General features: G+C 41.3%; 1 protein-coding gene across 1 annotated transcript; it reads right to left on the reverse strand.

Annotated features, from left to right (window-relative positions):
• Positions 1-1020: 1020 nt before the first annotated feature.
• Mettl2a (methyltransferase 2A, methylcytidine) lies at positions 1021-15513 on the reverse strand. Its single transcript, XM_015504782.2, has 9 exons — positions 15357-15513; positions 15060-15151; positions 12781-13139; positions 11588-11637; positions 8945-9005; positions 7596-7735; positions 5737-5843; positions 2850-2915; positions 1021-1523 (listed from the first exon to the last, which is right to left on the reverse strand). The coding sequence occupies exons 1-9, from the start codon at positions 15464-15466 to the stop codon at positions 1369-1371; spliced, it is 1140 nt and encodes a 379-aa protein (XP_015360268.1). The 5' UTR covers positions 15467-15513; the 3' UTR covers positions 1021-1368.
• Positions 15514-17201: the final 1688 nt, after the last annotated feature.

The raw sequence follows: 17201 nt of genomic DNA on the forward strand, positions 1-17201 counted from the left end.
AAAGAGCATACAACAGGGACACAGCTACATCGATGTTCATAGCAGCACAATTCACAATAGCTAGACTTTGGAACCAACCCAGATGCCCTTCAATAGATGAATGGATAAAAAAAATGTGGCATTTATACACAATGGAATATTACTCAGCACTAAAAAACAACAAAATCATGGCATTTGCAGGGAAATGGATGGCATTAGAGCAGATTATGCTAAGTAAAGCTAGCCAATCCCTAAAAAACACATGCAGAATGTATTCTTTAAGGGGAGCGACTCAAAACAGAGCAGGGAGGAAGAGCATGAGAAGATTACCATTAAATAGGGATGATATGTGCGTGGGAATGGGAGAGAAGGGGAATTGCACAGAAGATGGTAGGAGCCCCTCATTGTTATGCAAAATTACATATAAGATGGTGTGAGGGGGAAGAAAAATGAGAGAGAAACATGTCACAGTAGATTGGGTAGAAAGAGGGGAGGGGAGAGGAGGGGGGATAGGAAGGGCAGCACAATACAACAGACACTAGTATGGCCCTATGTATAAACGTGGTTGTATAACCAATGTGATCCTGCAATCTTTGTACACATGGAAAAATAAGATTAAGATTACGTACCCCATTTGAATCAAATGTATGATATGCCAAGATCATTGTAATGTTTTGAGCAACTAATAAAAAAATTTAAAAAAAAGTCTCAATTACTAGTTGCAACATGGCAATACAGAACTCAGTGAAAGAACTTGAGAAAAGTATGTTAATGGGCTTTATAAACATAACATGATTGTGAAAATTGATTAAAATAATGTTTCCTAGGGCTTGAATCCAATTATTGAGGGCTTGAATTTGAATTTATTTGTTGTGGTGCTGAGGACAGAACCCAGGGCTTCCCATCCTCTAGGCAAGTGCTCTACCACTGAGCGACATCCCCAGACCTTTCTTTCCTTTTGGTACCAGGGATTGAAACCAGGGGCACTTAACCACCAAACCACATCCCAGTCCTTTTTTATACTTTATTAGAGACAAGATTACTGAGTTGCTGAGGCTGGGTTTGAACTTGCCATTCTCCTGCCTCAGCCTTCCAAGTTGCTGGGATTGCAGGCATGCCCCACTGCACCCAGCCCCAAGTCTTTTTTCTTAATTTTGAGATAAAGTCTTGCTAGTTGCCAAGGGTCTCACAAATTGCTGAGGCTGGCTTTGAACTTGCGATCTTCTCGTCTCAGCTTCCCAAGTTGCTGGGATTACAGGTGTGTGCCACTGCATCCAATCCTTGTTTAAATTCTTGAGTTGTCCAACATCAAGAAACCAGCACTTCAGATGTACTTTTTAGAAAAGTCCCCAAACAACGAGCTTGTGCTGTATCAGGAACAGGTGCCTTTCAGCTGGTGGTGGACAGAAGAGGCTTGCGGTATTTGCACTGAATCCAAACTCGGTACATTATCAGCTGCTTCCCTCGGTTCACTTGCAATCGACGATCCACCAGATTCTGTACCTTTTCTAGTCCGGCAGTAGTGAAAAGTGTGTCCAGTTCATCTGGTTTGGAAAGAGAAGATGTTTATGTATTTTCCCCTGAAGAAAAGTATTTTGTTGACTACCTCCTATATTAAATGGGCTGTGAGAGTTGCTGTCATTATGCCTTTTAGGTGGCACCAACAGCATAGTTCTGTTACTCAGGCAGTGATGGCTTGGTAACAGCAAGTGCACGTTCAGGCTGGGGAAGCCAACTTCATGGGAAGGGCAGTGCAAAACCCAGAGGAAGATCTTTTCTTTGTTTCATATTTGGTGTCCAGGGCTTTATGGGCACCTTAAATTTAAATCTAAAAGCTGGGTGTATTGGTGCACTCCTGAAATCACAGTGGCTCAGGAGGCTGAGGCAGGAGGATCTCAAGTTCAAAGCCAGCCTCTGCAACTTAGCTAGGCCCTAAGTAACTTTGAGAGACCCTGTGCCTAAATAACATATTTAAAAAGGCTTGGGTATGTAGCTTGGTGATTAAGCACCCCTGGGTTCAATCCCCCATATCAAAAACAAAAACAAAACAAAAAACAACCAACAACCTGTATATGTGTACATCAAAGCAACTATTTTTAGGGGAGAGATTTCATCACTTCATCCAAAAACTCAAAGTTTGTGTGTGACCTTAGAAAGGGCTCATGAACAGAATATTCATAAAATACTGGTAAAGGAAGATGCCTGCAAACAGAGCAGACAAGAGGAAAGCAGTTCCAGGTTATACTTGGAGCTCAGAGGAAATGACTCACTGAAGTAGCTGCACCTCAAGTACAGCCCAGTGTCAAAGGCAAAGCAGGCTGGCCTGAAAATGAGTCTTATCTTTTCCACTACTGGGGACTGAACTTAGGCAAGCTCTCTTCTGCTGAGCTACATCTTCAGTTGTTTTTATTTTTATTTTAATATTTATTTTTTAGTTGTAGTTGGACACAAATACCTTTATTCCACTTATTTATTTTTATGTGGTGCTGAGGATCAAACCCAGGGTCTTACACGTGCGAGGTGAGCGCTCTACCGCTGAGCCACAACCCCAGCCCAGTTGTTTTTATTTTGAGACAGGTTCTAAGTTATGGAGGCTAATCTCGTCAAGCTTGCAATCCTCCTGCTTCAGATGCTGTGTCCGGCCAGAAATGAATCTTGCAAAACAAATAAATTTCCATTTTGGATAAAGTGACAGAAAGAAAGAACAAAGTAATGGACTGAAGGCCAGCATAAGTGGGGTGGAGAACTGCCGGAGAAACATTGCCCAAAAGCTAAGAGGGGCCAAGTCAATCTTCTTCTCAAAGTATACTGAAGCACTTATCTGGCATCTTGGAGACCTTTAGAGTAAATACAGATCATCTTTTTCATACCTTGTGTGAAGAAGTAAACTCTGGTTCCATCACCTCTCACATAGAAACTTTCAGATAGACACTGACCTGTGGAGGGACATGGTAAAAATCAGACACACTTCAAAGCACTTTTTAAATACACTGCTAATCAAATGTGCATCAACACTCTGATTTCCCACCAGGGCATGAAAACTCACATGTAAAATTCCAGCAATTCAGGAAGCTACGGCAGGGGGGCTGCAAGTTTATCAGGGAACATGTAATTCTTTTTTTCTTTTAACTGATTACAGAATGCATTTCGATTCTTATTATACATACATACCACAATCTTTCACATCTCTGTTTATATAAAGTAGGTTGACACCCAATTTGTGTCTTCACACATGTACTTTGGACAATGATGTCCATCACATTCCTCCATCATTGCTAACCCCCTGCCCCCTCCCTTTCCCTCCCACCTCTCTTCCCTATCTAGAATTCACCCATTCCTCCCATGCTCCCCGTCCCTACCCCACTATGAATCAGCCTCCTTATATCAAAGAAAACATTTGGTATTTGTTTTTGAGATTGGCTAACTTCACTTAGTATTATCTTCTCCAACGCCATCCATTTACCTGCAAATGCCATGATAATTTATTCTCTTTTATTGCTGAGTAAATTTCCATTGTGTATAAACGCCACATTTTTTTTATCCATTCATTCACTGAAGGGCACCTAGGTTGGCTCCACAGTTTAGCTATTGTGAATTGTGCTGCTTAAACATTGATGTGGCTGTGCCCCTGTAGTATGCTGTTTTTAAGTGATTTGGGTATAGTCCATGGAGAGGGATAGCTGGGTCAAATGGTGGTTCCATTCCCAGATTTCGAGGGAATCTCCATACTGCTTTCCATATTGGCTGCAACAATTTGCAGTCCCACCAGCAATGTATGAGTGTATCTTTTTCCCCACATCCTCGCCAACACTTATTGTTTAGTTTTGATTTGCATTTCTCTAATCGAAAGAGATACTAAGCATTTTTTCATATATTTGTTGATTGATTGTATACCTCTTCTGAGAAGTGTCTGTTCAGGTCCTTGGGCCATTTGTTGATTGGGTTATTTGTTTTTATGGTGCTTAGCTTTCTGAGTTCTTTGTATACCCTAGAGATTAGTGCTCTACCTGATGTGTGAGGGGTAAAAATTTGCTCCCAGGAAATAAGCTCTCTGTTCACTTCACAGATTGTTTCTTTTGCTGAGAAGAAACTTTTTAGTTTGATTCCATTCTATTTATTGATTCTTGGTTTTAATTCTTGCGTTATAGGAGTCTTGTTAAGGAAGTGGGGGCCTAATCCCACATGATAAAGATTAGGGCCTACTTTTTCTTCTATTAGAAGCAGAGTCTCTGGTTTAATTACTAGGTCCTTGATCCATTTTGAGTTAAGTTTTATGCATGGTGAGACAGGTTTAATTTCATTTTGTTGCATATGGATTTCCAGTTTAGGGAACATGTAATTCTTATCTCTGTATGCTAGACTTAGCTGATGAAAACAATAGTCTTTTTTTTTTTTTTGGGGGGGGGGGTGTGTGTTTGTTGTTGTTTTTAATCATCCCCAAGCCCCAGATTAAGTTAATAGCACCATCTTTTTTTTTTTTTTGGTATGGAGGATTGAACCCAGCACTTAATCACTGAGCCACATCACCATCCCTTTTTATTTTTTGACACAAGGTCTCATTAAATTGCTGAGGCAGGCTTCAAACTTGCTATCTTCCTGCCTCAGCCTCCTGAGCTGCTGGGATCACACAAGTGAGCCACCACAACTAGCTTTACTTTTTATTTGAGACAGAGTCTCCATAAGTTGCTTAGGGCCTTGCTTAGTTGCTGAGTTCAAGGCCAGCCTCAGCAGCTAAACATGGCCCTAAGCAACTTAGTGAGACCCTTTTCAAAATAAAAAGTAAAAAAGGCTGGGCATATGGCACAGGGGTAAAATACCTCTGGGTTCAATTCCCAGTACTAAAAATAAAAAAAATAATAAGCACATACCTTTCTTTGAACTAGCCAATGAGAGGGTTAGAAACAATTATTTCTTTATTAACATTTCCTCTAAGTTTTGTTTACTGGCCATTTATATATGCTCTTCTGTGAACTGCCTGTTTTTTGGGTGGGTCACTGATCTTTTCCTTATCAATCTCATGACAGCCTTTTGAAGAGCATAGATACGAGTCTATCTATTAAATGTTCTAGAAATACATCTATTCAATTTCTCATTTGTCTTCTAATTAAGAGAAAAAAATTCAATGCTAGTATGGAACCCAGAGCCTGGTACACACTAGGGAAGTGCTCTACCACTGAGAGATATCCCCAGTCATTTTAATTTTGAGACAGGTTCTTGCTACATTGCCCAGGCCTTGAATTTGCCATCCTCCTGCCTCAGTCTCCTGGGTAGCTCAGATTACAAGCTTGTAGCTCTGAACCCAGCCTCTTCTAATTTTTCAATGGCATCTTTGATCATACTAAATTTAATATTATTTATGTAATCAAATTTCTAAGCATAGCTCTTTTAAAGTAGTTATTTTGGTTTAAAAGACCTGAAACCCAGATTGCACAAAACTCTTATTAAAAGTTTTTGTAAACATCATCCCTTTCCTTGTTATGTATCAAGTGGCTTACAAACTGGGCTCTAATTCTGAAGTCTCCTTCCACTGACGTCTAGGTCTAGTCTGATGGTAAAACCACCATTTAAGGGCTGGGGTTGTAGCTCAGTGGTGGAGCGTGCCTCGCTTGTGTGAGGCACTGGGTTTGGTCCTCAGCAGCACATAAAAAATAAAATGAAATAAAGGTATTGTGCCCATCTTCTACAATAACAAACCCCCCCAAAACAAAAATAAAACAAATAAACAAAAAACACCATTTAATAATAATGGCAAAATACCTTTTTTAAACCGCAGCTGGGCCATGTCATAGCGACCATAATCTCGCAAAAGCATCATTCCTCCAGGCTTCAGAAGTCTGCTCAGCCTATTGATAGCTTTTTGCATCCTGTGGGGAAGAAGGGAAGAAAGATTAGGCCTCCTTAGGAAAAGGGCTCCTTTTCCCTGCCGCATATCCCTAAAAGCCCGTGGACTTCCTAACTTGGACACATCAACCCTGAAATTACAGCTCCTCTGCCTCTGTTTCAGTTAAAGAAGCTCAAGGAAAGCCTGCTTTGCCATAGGGCTCTGTAGTGAGCAAAGTTCCAAATTCTCCATTTGGCTTACTTTATCCTGGGCCCGGGATTGCTACCCCACTCTACTCATTTTTTGTAGTACTGGGGATTGAACTCAGGGACACTTTACCACTGAGCTATACCCCCAGCTGTTTTTAGTTTTTATTTTGAGGAAGGGTCTCTTTCACTAAATTGCTGAGCCTGGCTTTGAACTTGCTATCCTCCTGCCCCAGCCTCCAGAGATTATAAGTGTGAGCCACAGTGCCTGACTCTTGTGCTCTATACTCCTGTGGCTCTCTGGGAGCCCTGACCAAACAATGTGGGGACTGCTAGCAAGTCATATACTACCCCATTAGACTTGAGATCTTTCAATGCAAAGACTGTCCCCAGTGGCCTCCCTCCCTCCAATTGGGGACTGAACTCGGGATACTTTACCACTGAGCTACATCTCAAATTTTTTTTTTTTTTTAGTTGTAGATGGACACAGTACCTTTATTTTATTTATTTTTATGTAGTGCCAGGGATCAAACCCATTGCCTCACACGTGCTAGGCAAGTGCTCTACCACTGAGCCACAACCCCACCCAGCCCTGTCCCAGTTCTTGTTTAAATTTTGAGTCAGGTGTGGTGGCACATGCCTGTAAATCCCAGCAACTCAGGAGGCTGAAGCAGGAGGATTCCAAGTTCAAGACCAGCCTCAGCAAAGTATCAAGAACCTAAGTAACTTAGCAAGACCCTAACTCAAAAGGACTGGAGATGTGGCTCAGTGGTTAAGTATCCCAGGTTCAATCTGCAGTACCCCCCCCCCACACACAAAAACAAACAAACAAAAAATATACATATGTATTTGAAACACAGTCTCACTAAGTTGCTGAGCTAAGGCTGGTCTTGAACATGTGATCCTGTTGCCTCAGCCTTCTGAGAAACTGGTATTATAAGTGCGTGCCTCTGTGCCTGCTGAGACTGTTTTTGTTTGTTAAATGAAGTCCTTTCCTTAAAAACTTACAATTTCTGAGCCAGGTCTGGTGGTGCATGCCTGTGATGCCAGAAACTCAGGAGTCTGAGGCAGGAGGACCACAAGTTCTAAAAGCCAGCCTCAGCAACTCAGTGAAGCCCTGGGTAACGTAGTGAGACCCTGTTTCAAAATAAAAAATAAAAAGGGCTGGGGATGTGGCTCAGTATTTAAGCACTGGTGACAAGCAAACAAATCAATCACAGATGGTATGGCTTCTTCATGTCCATTAGAACATAAAAAGCCTTCTTAATTTTAGAACTTTTAATTTAAGGTTTCTGACCAAAACTTTCTTTTTGCTAGGCTACTAGTTAAAGGACCTAAAACTTACTTGTCTGAGCCAGGCACAGTGTTGCGCACCTGTAATCTCAGCTATTTGGGAGGAAGAAGTAGGAGAATCTCAAGTAAAAGGTCAGTCTGGGTAACTTAGCAAGATCCTGTCTCAAAACAAAATAAAAAGGGCTGGGGGAGAGCTCAGTGGTAGAGTGCTTGCCTTGCATGCATGAGGCCCTGCGTTGAATTCCCAGTCCAAAACAAAACAAAAAATCAACCAACCAACCAACCAACAAACTTACTTGTCTGGAAGAACTGCTGAAAGAACAAATATGAGAATGATGACATCAACACTGTCCCCAGGCACTGGATAATTCTGATCTTCATCACAGAAATCATGAACAAAAGCAAAACAGCGAGAAGAGTCATACTCTGAATTTGTCTGCACACAGGCGGAGAAAGAAATGGGTCAGAATAAGTGAGCATAGCTTGAGATCAGCTTGTCGCTGCTATTACTTCCAGCAGAGGGACCTACTTCTAGTAAAACAGACAGGGAAGATCCTGTGCAATTCAAACTGGTGCTTTTAAAAAATTATTAATTATATATTTTTAATTTTTTTAGTTGTAATTGGGCACAATACCTTTGATTAATTAATTAATTAATTATGCGGTGCTGAGGATTGAACCCAGGGCCTTGCACAAGCTACGTGAGCACTCTACTGCTGAGCCACAACCCCAGTCCCCAAACTGATGCTTTTAAAAGGAGCATTTCTAACTACTTTTATTCTTTATTCTGATGCACTGTCACACCAGTCAGGTATGAAGTTAGATCTGGGGACTGGAGAATGCCAAGAAAATTAAGAGACCAAAAAACTCATAAGGAGAAAGACAAAGTATATTTAAGTGATCTTGAGCCACAAGATTAACTATTTCCAAGCTGGAAATGGTGGTGGTATATGCCTGTAATCCCAGCAACTTGGGAGACTGAGGCAGGAGTCACAAATTCAAGGCCAGCCTCAGCACCTTAGCAAGACCCTGTCTCAAAATAAAAAATAAAAAGGGGCTGGGAATGTAGCTCAGTGTTAAGGGCACCCCTTAGTTCAAACCCTAGGGTATCTTCCCCATCCATGTATCTTCTTTTTCTTTTTTATGGTACTAGGGATTGATCCTAGGGGTGTTCTACCACTGAGCTACATCTCCAGCCCTTTTTGCTTTTTAAGACGGGATCTAAATTAGTGACCCAGAGTGGCCTTGAACTTGTAATCCTCCTACCTTAGCTGCCTCAGTTTCTGGGATTACAGATGTGAGTCACTGCACCCAACCATGTCCCTTTTTCCCAAAAATGTGACTTGGTTCCCCATTGGTCACAGCTGAACCAGACAGAGTGAGTAGATTTCTAAGCAGGGCTGAATAAATCAGACTATTTCTGGGATTTTAGAATTGGGACAGTCATTCTGGTGAACATAGGTTTGGAAAGGTGAAGAGCCCTGTTCTAAGTTCTACAGCTGGATGGTGGCAGATTCAGTATTTAGTATACCTGGCTCTTAACCCGGCTGTTTCACTAAATCTTTTATTTAGGCCATAGTGCCAAAACATAGTGAACCCCTTTATTTAGTAAGTAAAAAATCCTGATATGAGCCACTGCACTTACCTGGACTAGTTCCACAGCTGTGGAAGAAAAATCACAACAGTAAACAAAGAGGCCTGGGTCACTGAAATGGGCAGAAAAAAAAAAAAAAAAAAAAACAGAAAAATTAGGCTGCAAAATAGACTGTGTCTATTTTCTTTCTTGTAGCAGATAAAGTATCAAGTGGCAGAGTACTGTACCATTCATTCAAAGAAACCGTACCTATTAGTTACAACACATATTTATTAAAAATATTACTTTGCCTTCAAATCAAGCTGGGCCTGATGGCAGCCTTCCTGCATCTTTCTGCTGAGCTTCCTTAGAACTTTCTCCATGCTAGGAATACATCTGTGCCTACAAGCCTGGCTCCACTACACAGTGAATGGTGTGAAGACAGAGATTACATCTTATACTTAATTCCTTCGTCAAATGCTGAAAGTCTACTTTGCTGGACATCATCCTAGATATTGGGGCGAAAAAGAACAAGATAAAATCCCTGTTTTTATTCCTTTTTTTTTTTTTTTGGTACCAGGGATTGAACCCAGGGCACTTAACTATTGAGCCCTTTTAAAAAATATTTTATTTAGAGTTAGGGTCTCGCAAAGTTGAAGCTGACTTTAAATTTATCCTCCTACCTCAGCCTCCTGAGCTGCTGGGATTACAGGCATGCATGACTGCACCCAGCAAGGCCATAATTATTGTTGTTATTATTATTATTAAATATGCCCTGTCTTTTATATTTTTATGTGGTGCTGAGGATCAAACCCAGTGCCTCACGCATGCTAGGGAAGTGTGCTACCACTGAGCCACAACCTCAACTCCAAGATACATGTTTTTTTTTTTAGAGAGAGAATTTTTATTTATTTATTTATTTTTAGTTTTTGGCGAACACATCTTTGTTTGTATGTGGTGCTGAGGATCGAACCCGGGCCGCATGCATGCCAGGCGAGCGCGCTACCGCTTGAGCCACATCCCCAGCCCAAGATACATGTTTTTAATGAGGTTAATGTGTCACTAAATCCTGTTAGTAAAATTGGCAAATTATTAAATAGAACCTTTGAGAAACAATGGGTTTACAGGAAAATATGGAATTAGAATGTCATTTCCACCTGTGGCTTGAGAATAGCTGTGTAAGAGATGTAGTTTGATTCTAAGCTGAGTTTCTAAAACTATAGAAATTCTGTGAGTGGTAGGAGTGTTTCATGTTATTTGTAATAAGTCTCTTTGGGATCACACTGAATTTATGCTAAAGTTAGAGTAGAGCCCCTAGGTAGCCAAAAAAGATCAAGTGATTAGTCAATCACAGTGGTGAAGACCTGCAATCCCAGCAACTTGGGAGGCTAAGGCAAGAAGTTGATTTGTGGATGGCCAGCCTCAAGAAATTTAGCAAGACCCTAAGCAACTTAATAAGACCCTGTCTCAAAATAAAAAAAATGGCTGGGGATATAGCTCAGTGGATAAGAGTGCTTGCCCCACATGCATAAGGCCCTGGATTCAATTCCCAGCACCAAAAATAAATAAATAAATAAACAAACGAATAAACAAACACACACACACACACACACACACAGGTGAAGCACCCCTGGGTTAAATTCCTAGCACCAAAAAACCATACCAAAACAAAAAAACAAAAAACTCCCACAAAAAACCCCAAACCAACCAACCAACAAAAACCCAAACCTACTTATCTACTGTCTCAATCAAGTGATTTAGAGGGTTCTAACTTCCAGCTCCCTACCAACCTGCCAGGAAGGGAATAGGGGAAGGATATTAAGCTCTATAAAGATTCCTGATGGAGGGTAGGTGGGGATGATTTTTGCCGAGCTACTGGGTTGGTGAACACATCCACAGGCTGGGGGTGTATGGGAGGAAGAGATACATCCCATAATTCCATTGGGGCTGTTCTGAAACTCAGGATTTTCAGGTCTCACCCTATATATCTCTTCATTTGGCTGTATATCTGTACCCTTTATAATATCTTTTATAGTGAACAGGTAAATGTAAATAAAGTATTTCCCTGAGTTCTGTGATCTACTCTTAAGAAATTACCAAACCCAAGGAGGGTATTGTGGGATCCCAGATTTATAACCCACAGGAAAAAATGTGAAGGCCTATATTTGCAACTGGCATTTGAAGTGGGAGTGCAGTCTTTTGGAATCCGACGCTAACTCCAGGTAGACAGTATCAGAATTGAATTGCAAGAACACAGCTGGAGTTGGAGATTTGGTCAGTATGTGGAAAACAGCACACACATCTTGTGTGAGAATTGTTCTGAGTACAGCAATATTTGAGTTTATATCAGAAATGGAGATAGGTCAGCTTTCTCAACTCTACTCAGGGATTAATGATAATCTAGTGATTGTTACAGAGGTCAGGAAGGCAGAGAAATAGATTAATGAACATGTTCTAAGCATCTTAGAAAGCACTATATATTAACACTATAACAGGTTTTTAAATCTAGTTTCCCCCATGACAAAGGTAGCTTACACAGCAAATTAAATTAAAACGACTCACAAATGGAGAATGTTGAAACCTAAATTCCTTGTAATCCATGTTTCTGGATAACCACTGCTGACAGTTTAATACAATAAGAGTTCTAAAAGAACAAGGGACCCCCAACCTTTGTCCTCTTTGCTGCCATATAGTTACACTTGACAATACACTTACTTGTTAGTTTGTAAAATTGGAAAGACTGTATTTCCCACACCACAACCAACCTAGAGATAGAAATGAGCTATTAGTCATAGAAGCTATTAATAATATTCACAAAACCATTAACTCTCTAAAGCTAAATAATCAATAAATAACTTTGCTAATTGTACAAGGGAAGGTATAGTGACTAGAGCTTAACAGTACCTGTTACATTATTTAATCTTGATGTTCTTAAAGAGGTAGCCATAAAAGACAGGAGCATGGGCTTTCATTAGAAGGGAGCTGGTTCAGAATATGGGCATGGGCTACCTTATTTATTTTTTAACAGTATTAGGAATAGAACTTGGGGTTTCATGAATGTTAGGCAAGTGTTCTACCAGTGAGATATATCCCCTGATACTTTTTTTTTTTTAATTATTTTTAAGTTGCCCTAGATGGCCTTTAACTTCTGATTCTCCTACCTTAGGCTCCCTAGTAGCTGGGATTACAGCCTTGTACCATCACATCTTGCTATCTTTACTTTTTAAGTCCTAGCAAATGTCCCATCGATAAAAATATTTTCCTACTGAGTTCCACTGTACTATTACTGGAAAAACAGACTGAATTGAAAACTACAAAAAAGGATACCTTATTAACTTTGTCCTAAATACAGCACTGCCTGTGGTAATAAAAACAGCAAGCATATACTGATACTGATGGCTTACTACATGTCAGACACTATTCTGGTATGTTTACGTACATTATCTCAATCTTCCTAACAATGAGGAGGCCAAGAAGCAACAAATCCCAATACTCTGGGAAGCGCAGGCACTTGTCCAAAATCTCTCCAGAGAGGGGGTAGGGGTGTAGCTCAGTGGTAAAGCACTTGCCTAACTTGTACAGGCCTTGGGTTCAGTCCCTAGCAACATACACACACACACACACACACACACAAAGTCACACCACAGGACTCAATTGCAAGGCCAACCAGCTCCAGAATTAGCTTTCAGTGGACTGTATATTTCCTTTGTTGTGAAATTCTATTATAATACCCATCTAAACATCTTTCCAGTTCAAAAAATATAGGCAATTCCAGGCCAATATAAGGGTCAAGTTTAGTCAACTTCATCAGATAAGAGTCATTTTTGTGGTAAGGCTTTCTATTTTATTTTGTGTACACAATGTGACAGCTTCACTAAGTCCACTAAAAGGAACCTAAAGGAAGTTACCTCAAGTATTCGGTAAGTGGCTGAGGACCCAGGAAACTCATCAGCACAAATTTCCAGGTGACTGAGTTTCTGTGTTACAGTCTCCTCCACAGAAAACATCTGTGCTGTATGTTCAAGGGTGCTAGAAGAACACTTGTGTTGTTCTCCCACTGTTAAGCCATGTCCATCTTCACTGCTTCTACATGCAGAGATTTCATTCCTTTTGTTCTCCAACATTAAATCCTTTAAGTGATTTTGATTTTGGCTAGGTGCCAGTTCGGGGAATTCAGTAAAAAGCCAGTGTCTATCCTTGAAAAATCTATTTTCATGAATTTTGTAGAAGTCATTCCAGTATTTATGGGCATTGACTTCATAATCAACTGTAAAGAGTCAAGAAAGAATTTTATGAGTCAGGTCTCAAATATTTTACATTATCTAATGTCAATTATCCTGCTTCACTAAATATCATTTTACACTAAAAGTAACCACATGTAGAGCCATAGTCACAGAGCTGAAGGCACTTGAGGTAATTTAGTTCTGTTATTATTACACCCAAATCCCCCTGATTTGTCATTCCCAGGGAGTTTAATTTCTGTTGGAACCATCACACAGGGAACTTCCTACCTATCATTTTCCTTTCATGTCTCTGGATGGCTACTGAGTATTGGAAAATTCTAAAATTAAGCAAATCCCCAGCATCACACACACACACAAGCAAATATCTGTCCAATCACTTTTAGTAAAAAGATCCTATTGTTTCTTGGGGCCAAAATAAACAACTTTTTAGTATTTGTGGGCAGCTACTTTCCCCTCTAAATATTTTATTTTACAAACTAAATGTCCCAGGATCTTGGGTTGTTCAAGTAAACTTAATGGTTACCTATGTAATCAGAGATCTTTGTTAAATATGTCTCTCTCTCTCTCTCTCTGGTTCTTCAGAGTGTGAAGTCCAGATAGGAATTCAATATTACTAGTAACTAAAAATGAAACAAGGCTCAAAATAGACAACATAAAAATGTCTGTAGGTGAGAAGGGTTTTAAGGAACCAAAGAGACTAAAGGAAGAAATGTGGACTGAAGCTGGGCATGGTGGCTCATGCCTGTAATCCCAGCTACTCAGGAGGCTAAGGAAGAAGGATTGCAAGTTTGAGGCCAGTATAGGTTGCAAGACAAAAAAGAAAAAGTTAAAAACATTTAAAGTGATTAAGGCAGTCTCAGATTTGTTTACTTCTTTGCCAATACAAGGTCCCAACTTGTGTAGGGAGTTTTTTTTTTTTTTAAAGTAAGGAATTGGATTTTAGTCCCTTCACTTATATTACTGACAGCTTACCTTTGGGCAAAACACTTAATGTCCTGTAGTCCAAGCTTCTTTCCCGCCCCCTTCTTTTTGAGACAGGATCTTCCTATGTTTCCCAGGTTGGCCTTGAACTCCTGGGCTCAAGTGATCCTCCTAAGCAGTGGGATAACAGGTGCACACTGCTGCACTCAGCTAAACTTTCTGTAACTGTATAAAGATGAAGTGTACTACATGATTTTCAAAATCCCTTTAACTCTACCTTGCTTTACCTAGCCTGTCAAACTATGCTGGGTGAATAATTTGTAATTGGGATATTTTTATTATTGTATAGAACTCTTTTAGTGGGCATTACTCTCAAATTTCTAGTTGGACCATCATTGTCTCTTAGGACATAGGACCAACTAGTCTCTAGGTTAATTTTGCCTACTCTCCAAGGAGGGACCTGTTTTCCCTTGGCCAGACTTCTGTATTCTGCTTCATGCATCTTTCCTTGAGAAGTTCTAAGTCCTCAAACCCATCCCATAAGGAAAAGACACATAAATACTAGCTGTTACTCCTTCCCAACAATATTTAAAATCTGTTCACTTAAATCTATCTTCAATGGCAACTCTCAAGTACCATGTAAATCATGAAGAAAATACTTTCACTAAGATAACGTACCATACAGTTTCCAAAGACTAACCACATCAATATAGTACTAGTCAACAAGGTTAAAAACTCAATTGCTAGAATAAGTTGTCCTCCCCCAAGTAAAAAAAAAAAAAAAAACCCACAGGAAACCCTAAAGTTAAAACATGCTCTATGCCCCCAGCAAGGCTAGGTTAAAAAAAAAAAAACCGCCTTTTCCCTTCTTGTTCCTCCCTCCCCCTCCCGTTCTACTCCCGAGTTCTTCATCAGGCAAGTAACCAAGGACCTTGGCAGCTGCGGTTCGTTGGCCTCTCTGCAAGGCACGTTCTCTAGCACGCTGGCTGAGATACCAACCACCGACGCACGCCCGGGCGCACCTTGTTTCTCTGGGCACACCCGCTGAGAGCTGTTCTCCTGCACTTTCCTCTCTGCCGCCGCGGCTTGCTCTTCCGACCACTCCACATCGTCCCTGGGAAAACCAAACAGGCAGCTTAGGGGCCTCTCATCTCAGCTGCGGGCAGGGTCAGTCGCCGGCCGGGAAGCACGTCTTCCCGGGAGGAGCGCGCCATGGCCAGGGCAGTTGTACTAGTGGCCTGTGGTCAGGGGCTTCTCCAAGCGCTCGGAGCAGCGGGACGGGGGCGAGCCGCAGGCCGGACGAGGGGCAGGGCAGTTACCAGGCATTGTGGTGGAAGACGCGCGCTGGGTCGCTCAAGAACCGGCTGCCGAACTGTTGCCTCTTCCCGCCCAAGGCGGCCGACACACCTTCAGGACACGAGTCAGCCATGGTACCGGAGCCGGAAATGCCTTCTTTCCGTAACGCGAGAACCCCTGTGGGCCACGCCCCTTCCTGGACGCCTGGGACCTGGGCGGGAAAAGAGGGAGGCGGGGCGGCCAACGAGTAGGCGAAGGGAGCTGGCGGAAAGGGTGCTAGCCGAGTCGTTTCTTCCCGACGAGTTGTTGGTGGGCGGGCAGGGTGTGAAGAAAGTGGGAGACATCCCTCTTGAGCCCCAGTTCAGTGCTGGGCTCCTAACAGGTTCCCCAGTTAAGTTGTGTGGAAAAATCTTGAATCACTCTAGTGAGGGTACGTGGCCTCACTGTGGAGCTGATAGCCGGAGAACTGAGGAAGGTAGCAAGCCGCGGAATAACTGGAATGACAAGCGAGCGCCACTTCCGCCATCAGCACCTTTTTTTAAAAAAACAATCTGTAGCCTGGTTTAATACACCCAAGATCTAGGGCTTGGGTTCAGTCCCCTCCAGGGGTGGGCGTGGGGACCGTAATACACACATACCAATAGTCTGTAGTATTAATACATTTTCAGCTTACATTTCTATTTCCAGAACTACTACGAGTTGATTCACAAGAGTCTAGAAATAGGCTGTCAATATAAAATAAGGCCCGGCATGGCGATAGCACGCCTGTAATCCCATTTTCTCTGGAGTCTGAGATGGGAGGAGGCCAGCCAGGGCAATTGAATGAGATCCTGTTTCTGAAGGACTGGGGATGTAGATCAGCAGGCAAGGCCCTGGGTTCAATCCCGGGTACAGAATTTCCCTATCTATCTATCTGGTTGAGAAGACTTTCAAGAGAAGTGTGATGACTACTACCTAGGAAAGGGTTATTTAATTAGTGCAGTGCTAGACATGGTACATTGGTATTCTATTGCAGATTCTTTGTATAGGTAAAACTAAGGAGAGCAATGAGAGAGTACTTTTCCCATTAAAGAAGCGGAAACAAACCCAAAGCGCTCTCTATCCATGAAGAAAAAGTCATGGATTGATTTAAAAAGAGAAGATAAGATACTCAAGAACATATACTTTGTTTGAAGACAAAGTACTTTTGTTATTTTCATGGACTTCTGAAGCGTTTTGAACAGAAGCTCCATTCCAAAATACAAATACAAGAATTTCTTTCTTTTCTCAAGGCCAGCTGTTTGCAGATAAGGTGGCTGAATTAAATTTATTTTTGACATCATCTTCTTTCATCTAAGGGCTATTTTTCTACCCTCATCAAAAGCTGTTAGAGTTTCCATTCCACAGTTCCACTGCATATCTTTTCTTGTTTTCTTTTTGGTACAAGGGATTGAATCCAGGGGCGTTTACCACTGGGCTACATTCACAGCCACCTCCCACCCCCATTTTTTAAAAAATTTAATTTTGAGATAGGGTCTCCTTAAATTGCTCAGAACCTCACTAAGTCTTGGCTTTGAACTTGTGATCCTCCTGTCTCAGCCTCCTGAGTCACTGGGATTACAAGCACACTCCATCATGCCTGGCTTCCATATTTTCTCCTTTTTTTTTTTTTTTACTTTAAAAGACTATTTTAATTTAGCAGACAAATGTAAGGCCATTTATTTCCAAAAAAAGTGTCTAAATTTACCATTTCATTTTTTTTTCTGTTTTACATAAACTCATTAGGAGCCTAAAATCTAGTCCAGCAAGTTGGGGATCTGACCAAGGTCAATCTGATGGTTTAGAATTAGACCACTTGCACGGTTTAAGTTAGCTGTGAGAGGGACACA

This window comes from Marmota marmota, unplaced genomic scaffold (genome assembly GCF_001458135.2).
Source record: "Marmota marmota marmota unplaced genomic scaffold, marMar, whole genome shotgun sequence".
Classification (NCBI taxonomy): Eukaryota; Metazoa; Chordata; class Mammalia; order Rodentia; family Sciuridae; genus Marmota; species Marmota marmota.